This window comes from Micropterus dolomieu, linkage group LG02 (genome assembly GCF_021292245.1).
Source record: "Micropterus dolomieu isolate WLL.071019.BEF.003 ecotype Adirondacks linkage group LG02, ASM2129224v1, whole genome shotgun sequence".
Taxonomy (NCBI): domain Eukaryota; kingdom Metazoa; phylum Chordata; class Actinopteri; order Centrarchiformes; family Centrarchidae; genus Micropterus; species Micropterus dolomieu.
In genome coordinates this window covers 3,581,229-3,588,302 of record NC_060151.1, presented here as the reverse complement: position 1 = coordinate 3,588,302, position 7,074 = coordinate 3,581,229, and the positions used below count along the sequence as shown (strand labels likewise).

At 45.1% G+C, this 7,074-nt stretch overlaps 2 protein-coding genes across 3 annotated transcripts in view; one reads left to right on the top strand and one right to left on the bottom strand.

Annotated features, from left to right (window-relative positions):
• The first annotated feature begins 389 nt into the window (after nt 1-389).
• LOC123986580 (cytosolic endo-beta-N-acetylglucosaminidase-like) lies at nt 390-4,590 on the top strand. 2 transcript variants are annotated; one of them, XM_046074932.1, is made up of 5 exons: nt 390-573; nt 718-860; nt 1,026-1,125; nt 1,229-1,325; nt 2,638-4,590. In XM_046074932.1, exons 1-5 carry the CDS (start codon nt 395-397, stop codon nt 3,037-3,039), a joined length of 921 nt encoding a protein of 306 aa, XP_045930888.1. In that variant the 5' UTR covers nt 390-394; the 3' UTR covers nt 3,040-4,590. The 2 variants fall into 2 exon arrangements, with proteins under 2 accessions (XP_045930888.1, XP_045930878.1); XM_046074922.1 differs by having other exon boundaries at nt 1,229-1,340.
• The window catches only part of scpep1 (serine carboxypeptidase 1), a 6,616-nt gene continuing 4,024 nt past the window's right edge, over nt 4,483-7,074 (bottom strand). Inside the window, exons 7-13 of the mRNA XM_046074910.1 lie at nt 6,986-7,023; nt 6,743-6,871; nt 6,015-6,105; nt 5,770-5,883; nt 5,498-5,635; nt 5,195-5,358; nt 4,483-4,702 (exon numbers count right to left, since the gene is read on the bottom strand). Of these exons, the coding sequence (XP_045930866.1) occupies nt 4,640-4,702; nt 5,195-5,358; nt 5,498-5,635; nt 5,770-5,883; nt 6,015-6,105; nt 6,743-6,871; nt 6,986-7,023 (737 nt within the window). The 3' untranslated portion in view covers nt 4,483-4,639. The remainder of the gene's footprint in view (nt 4,703-5,194; nt 5,359-5,497; nt 5,636-5,769; nt 5,884-6,014; nt 6,106-6,742; nt 6,872-6,985; nt 7,024-7,074) is intronic.

Sequence of the window (7,074 nt, the reverse complement as noted above, 5' to 3'; positions counted from 1 at the left end):
ATACTTTTCCACCCTGCACTGTGACTGTTTACTCAGTGTGTTCAATAAAAACATATAATTGTTTGTGTGGTATTAGTTGAAGCAGATGGTGTTTGTCTATAGTTGTGACTTAGATGAAGATCATATCACATTTTATGACCATTTATGACATTTTATTTCTTGCCTACAAAGCCCTCCATGGCCATGGCCCGCAGTATCTCACACACACCAGTGCTGGATACAGGCATACTGGTCGTTCTAAGGGTTAACTTAAAGCTGGTAGCTGCTGGAAATGCCATTGCTTTGTTTAGTGACATGTGTTACATGAATGAAGTTTAGTTTGTCTGCTTGATGACTGCAGTCTTGTCGTGTGTGTGTGTGTGTGTGTGTGTGTGTGCGCGCGCAGCGTGAGGCGATGAGGAGCTGGTTCAACTTGACTGCCCAGGAGATCCAGCCCCTGTACTACCACACCGAGCTGGAGGGCCAGGGCTGGCTGAGGAGCCGCGGCTGCCCCGAGGACGCCTGGAACGGAGGCTGCTCACTGCTGCTGGACGGACTCATCCCTGCTACACGCACATCTCCAGTTTGTGCAAAGTGTGTGTGTGTTTTCTGCTGACCCCTTGCTTTATTTAAGTGGCGGAAAAAGTGATCTTACCACCTCTATCCACCCAAAACACACAAGTCTCATAGTTCATTCATGTGCCTGTTGTTTCTTTGTGTCTTTTTTTTATCTCTCAGGATCTTCTCCCTCCATGTACCCCTGGCATCCAAGACTCTGGTGACCCTCGTCTACAAGCCATCCACTGGGATCACAGTTTCCCTGGAGCTGAAGACAGCAGATGCCAGTCTTTGCACACACTTGGACGTCCAGGATGTCAAACGTGCGTTTCTCACAATTCATCCATTTATTATACCTTCTTATCCTTTGGAGGGTAATTGCGGAGGACTGGAGCATATAATTAATATATATAATTATCATTATTATCACTAAGAACTAACTAAGGATCTGGATCTCATTTGTATGTATGTCGTTTGTGTTTCTGCAGTTACCAGCGTGTCTCCTGCGGTACTGGATGAGGGGCACCAGTTGGTGAGCCAGTTCTCTCAGCTGTGTGGCAACTTGAGTCCAGATGGTTGGACTGTCAGGTGAGGCACTCTTACCAGCCAAGTAGCAGCTAAGTTAATGGATTTCATTATAAAGTTGTCTAAGTACCCGGTCTTTCTGTTCCCTTGATGTCACCGTGTGCAGGTGTTCGCAGTTGGAGCTCCGCGGCTGTGCTCTTAGAGAAGTTAGTGTCAACATCCAGCGGGATGGAGAGCCTCAGGACACACCTTTCAGCTGCAGGGTGGGAGAAATCATGGTGAGACAGTGGGTGTGTTCACTCGGGAAGTAGAGCGGGTCGGCAGTCTGCATATCGCAGTGTCCTTGGGCAAGATACTAAACCCCAAATTGATGGCGTGTGTGCGCGTGTGTGTGTGTGTGTGTGTGTGTGTGTGTGTTTCTGTTCTGAGCAGTTAGGCTCAGTGTGTGAATGGGTGAATGTGATGTAGTGTTGAGTTCAAGGGCAACTGGACTTGGTTGAAGATACTAGAAGTCGTTTCGTCCCCCATCCAAGAGAGTTCTTCAGTTCTGACTGACTGGTAGGGAAACTCAGCTATTTAACATCTGGGATCATTAGCTATTATCGTCGATACCGCTGGTTCGTTAGTGCTCCTGGCTGTGGTAACGAAAGTCGTCATGGTCGTTACATCCACCCGTGGCCAAGACTGAACGACCATCGTTGGTATCTTCACCTGAGGCCAAGAGGAAATGCTTGTTTAGTTTCCTGGGAAGTGATGAAAGGACAGCATTGTAAGTGGGGGATAAGTGGTGGCGTAGACCCTCTCCCCTATTACACCAAGAACTGGAAACACAACTGCCCAGTACAGTAATGGAAAAGGTCATGGATTTCATCAAGAAAGCACAGCTATCTCAACACAACAAGAGCGAAGAAAGACAGACCAGAAAATTCCAAAACCTACAGGCAAGAGCCAGCAACGCAAAGAACAGGAGAATTGTCTGGGAGGAGTAAGGACGACAATCCAACGACACGGGAAACAGATAACAGATGGGTGAAAAATCTGTCAGATAGGGAACTCACCCAACCAGAGCAGCCAGGAGCACTAAGGAACGGGCGGCATCGACGATCATAGCTAATGATCCCAGAGGTTAAATAGCTGAGTTTCCCTACCAGTCAGTCAGAACTGAAGAAGTCGCTTGGATGAGGGACGAAACAACTTCTAGTATCTTCAACCAAGTCCAGTTGCCCTTGATTTTAACCTTCTTTGGAAACTAGGTTATGGTTTCAGCTATTCTACTGTACACACAGTTTAAACAACAAAAAGTACTTCTTCAGCTCTTCCCACAACTTCCTGTGTTCATACACAATTGTCTCTAACTTCAGTACTTTCATTCATACCTTCACTCATCACGTTCACCGACAGCTGAAACTTCATCTTCAACACTCCATTTTAACTGTTATTTCAACCTTTCAGTATTTGTATTTCACCTGCCACTTCAGTTGTAATCATTTCATTTTTCAACCGCATATTTTCAGCAGCAAGGGCGACATTTTGACATGACATGTAATATAACTTGTCCCCCCTTCTCTCTACAAGCTTTTGGATGTAGACAGTCTGCAAGTTCCCCCTGAGCGTGTTCAGGGCTTGTGCATTTACGACGTGGTGTGGCTGCGCGGGGCTGGTACCTTGTCAGAGTCCACCTCTCCCTGCCTGCACCTCAACGCCACACTGCGCTGGGACTACCCGACTGAGCTCGTACGTCACTTCAGGGTGTACTGGCGACGGCTGAGAGGACCTGATCCCCGAATCCGCTCAGGTCAGCTGGTTCTGGTGGGCCGGGCATATTCTAATCTTTTTAGAGTAACGGAGCTGGAGGTGCCGGAACCACCCGGCCTGCTGGAGCTGGTGGTGGAGCCCGTGATCAGGAAGGGTTTCCCGGTCCCAGAGAGGGACTGGGGAAGAAGAAGCCTCAGCTATACAGATGACTTAACACAGTGACTTCACATAACCGCTTCTCCTCATGGAAACCAACCATGGCTCTGATGTGAAAATCACCGTTCCCAAGTTGGAGCCTACACTTGGTTTTGGCTCAAAAGTTTTCCGGTTGGCTACTTATTCCGCTGATGTCTCAAAACTTTGGATTTTGGGGGAGAAGGCAACGTGGGGCTGTTGCTAATGTGCTCGAATCATTCCGCCTTGCTTTATTGCACCTACTGTAACCAATCCTATATTTTCTGTCTATCTACTGTCCACCTGAGCTTTCAGTCATATCACATGGCTTTCATCAGGGCAACAGATTAAAGTACAAAGCATGTTAACGGATGACAACTGGGTAAAGAAGCTGAGGAACTTCTGATATGGTTAAAAGCTGCAGGAAACAACTAGTATGTGGATCTGAAAGAGACAGTATTTTATTAAATCAAGAGTACCATGAGAAGATTGATACTCTTAAGTGGATGATTATTGTACCCAAATTTATTATTTTTCTCGTGCAGATTACCATCTGACAGACATTTCAATATTACATGAAAACAGTAATGAAACGGACAGCTTCACTATTAACTGAATTTTGACTGTTTAAAAACAGCCGTTTCAAATGTTTTCACCATATGCTGACCCAAATTGAACACCGTCAGACAACCTGATTACTATAATCAAATTGAGACAATATTTATATAGGGATGATTGTCCCAAGCATTTTGATCCATACAAGCTGTGAATCACTAACTGATCACTTATACGCGGCTTCCACTGTACTAACCTTTATGATCCACAGATGTGCTTGATAAACTGTATGTTAGTGAAATGCATGCACAAAAAAAAAAAAAAAAAAAAAAGTGAAGTGAGAGTAGTGTACATCTTCATGTTTGTTGGTTTAAGGAGAAGGTTCAGCAAGAACACTGGATAACTGAAGAATTTTCCAGAACTGTTCTTAAGACTTCGAAATGCGATGACCTTCATGACTCCAGCTACCCTGCCACGTCATAACACTACAGGTGATCAGTCATTCTGTATTCACGCGTTTAGATCCAGTTCACACATTTCAGGTCAACATGGCCAAACCAGGTGCATCACAGTAAGTTGACTGAACACTTAATTTAGATCAATTTGTCTACATTTGTTTTAACTTTGATATTAAAAAGTCTGCACTAGAAGTACAGCTGAGGCAGAGTTGAGCAGGTGCGTGGTCACATTTGAGGAAGACCTTTTGAGCTGATGGTGGATAGATGAAAAGTCAAGGGACTGCTGAGGTGATTACAAGTCATCCTGAGGAGAATGTGATTATCTGAAGCTAATTTTATAGAAGTAGGCGTCAAGAACTAGTAGTTGATGTGGAGAAAGTGCCCTTACATATTGTTTTCCAGGTTTCTCAGGTGTGTGTAGTAAGGACAACATCTTTCATCTGTCTGATTCTGTGCCAGATAAGAAGCCTCAACAGCATTTACAAAAGAGCCAAATGTCTTTATTGTTATGGCTAAAATTTACACAGGTTATTACTGTTTCTTGATTTGGTTCAGCAGAAAGTGGACTATTAAAAAGAAAAGGTCATGTGGTTCTTGTGATTGTCGCAGCCATTCCAGCTGGCAGAGTGGGTGGATCAGTCCTGCTGGGTGATCATCTCCAACATCTTCAAGGCCATAGGTCCCTGGTCTGAGGGAATCTGGGACAACAGGGGAAGTTGGAATTTGGTTCAAGTTCTCTCAAATGGGTATGTCAAGGAGGAGGAGGTCTTATTAAGTTACCTCCAAACAGTGTTTTATCTTGGGGTTTTTTTTTTGGTAGTTGTGCTTACTAGCCTTGATTGTCTAATTCTTAGAGACTGATAGCCAATTAGCATAAGGATACAACGAAGAGCTGCATATAAATAGCTACATCTATTATCCACCCACGTTTGTTCTTCTATCCCTGTGGGGACATCTCATTGACATTATGTATTCCATAACCCCCCCCCTTAATCATCAACATGCCCAACCTTAGGCCTTACCCTACCCCTAACCTAATTGTAACCTGAACCCCAAATCCAAGCGGTCTCTACCCCTGGGGGACCTCAATTTCTGTCCCCATTCAGGGTCAGGTCCCCTCTGGGATTTAAACAAAAAAAAAACCCACCCAACCACCACAAGATGCTGCCCCCCCCCCCTCAGTGTCTTACCATGTGACCAGCTTTGAGGATCCAGTAGAAGGCAAAGTTCTTATAAGTCTTGCAGAAAGCTCCAGTAATGCCTGGGGAGGTGGGGTCATCCAGGGCGGTCCACTTCAGATTGTTAAATCCAGGTAGCCCGTCCCACTTCAGCTGCTTCACCCACAGCTCCTGACCTGTGAGAAATAGAAGACACTCATGTGGCACAGCCCTTTCCCATAGAAATTCAATGTGGACGCGTTTATGCCAAGGTGGCACCGATTCCTGGGCCAGCCAACACTGCTGCTAGAGCTAAGCAGCAATGCTTAAAGTTACCCATGGTGTCCACTATGAGATCCAGCTGGCCATTGTAGACTGTGACGTTGACTCCAGCGCTCAGCAGCTGGTCGACTATATCCACCACTGGCCTCATAAAGTCTCCTGCCATATAACTGAACACTTCCTCTGCCTGGCCTGGACACAGCAAAGACAGGGAGGAGGAATTTATAAAAAAAAGGAAATTTTAACAAAAAAAAAAAAAAAAAAGTGAAGTACAGATTGTTAAGAATGTATGTCAAACTATCAAGTCCAAAGTTGAGATACAGCACCTCCCCAGGTGACATTCTGGGGGATGATGCCCAGTTTCTTCCTGATTGGTCCATTCATCAGCTCGCCCAGTGATTGGCCATGGAGGGGTCGAATATGGCGACGTGTCTGCAGAGCTGGTGGAAAGATATAAAAATAGTTGAAATACTTAACAGCAAGACATTTGTAATGACCAGATCATTCCATGTCAAACCCGATGAGCTGTTCTTGTTGTAGTTTTTTGTGCGATCACTTGGCAGTGTCTTACAGATAAAGTTCTCTCCTGCAGAAGAGGAGTGAGTGAGTGCGTCATCCGGCTCCTGGGTGAGGATGTTGTAGAAGTTGACTCCATTAGTGTTCTGACATGAAAGCCAAAAAAAACAAATATTACATCAAAACCACATTATCCTGACATGCAAACTGGGTTCTAATGAGGGAATGCAGCACTTTCAGAGCACTCAAAAGTAGAGGCCAAGTAATAAGACACACCAAGACTTAAATCAGAAAAGAGATACTCTCATGTCTGTCCGATGAGGCTGGAGCCAGGAGACGGTAAGCTGGGCTTAGCACAAACACTGGAAACAGCTAGCCTGGCTTTGTTCAAAAGGTAACAAAATACTAACAATCCTGTTAAGCTCACTAACTAACATTATCTCTTGTTCTTTTATTTTGTACAAAAACCTGAAGTCTAAACACCACATTGGGGCCAGGCTAGCCATCTCCCCTGCATCCAGCCTTTCTGCTAACAGGCCGCTGACTGTAGCTTAATTTTTGCCTTAAAGACATTGGTATTAATCTTTTCATCTAATTATTGGCAACATACATGTTATAATGATGTCCTTTGAGATTGTAGGTTTACAGTATACATCCAGAAATTGTTGCATATACATAGTATATTAGAATAGAGTCCCTTGTGTTTTCTGATGAAGATAGCTCCCTGTATATGAAAAACAAGAGTGGAGATTTTAGCTGTGGATCCTCCTGTGTTGTACCAACCTGCTCCACCACAGTCTCAGCCACAGACCACAGCTCAGTGGCTTTCCGAAACTCCTGCTGCTCCACAGCCTTCTTCACGTCCTCCGCTGCTCTGCTGACTTCAGCCAGGCCGTTGTCATCCAGCAGCGACTGCACAGCAAAGGACACACCGTCAAGTGGAAAATCAAGAGACCAGCTTGAGTATCAACTCTGATTTTGGTCCAATACTTTAGAGAAACATATGCCCACTATTTTGTTACTTACGGTAGTGTAGAGGTACGGCCCCCAGGTCATGACAGAGTCTGTGGATGAGAGAACAGTTTAAATTGTTGGGGGGGGGGGGGGGGGGGGGG

Coding starts and splice junctions, on each gene's coding strand:
- LOC123986580 (XM_046074922.1), top strand. CDS start 395: ATGAGGAGCTGGTTCAACTTGACTGCCCAGGAGATCCAGCCCCTGTAC. Junction 1,126..1,228: donor CCAGATGGTTGGACTGTCAG/GTGAGGCACTCT, acceptor CACCGTGTGCAG/GTGTTCGCAGTTGGAGCTCC. Junction 1,341..2,637: donor GCAGGGTGGGAGAAATCATG/GTGAGACAGTGG, acceptor TCTCTCTACAAG/CTTTTGGATGTAGACAGTCT.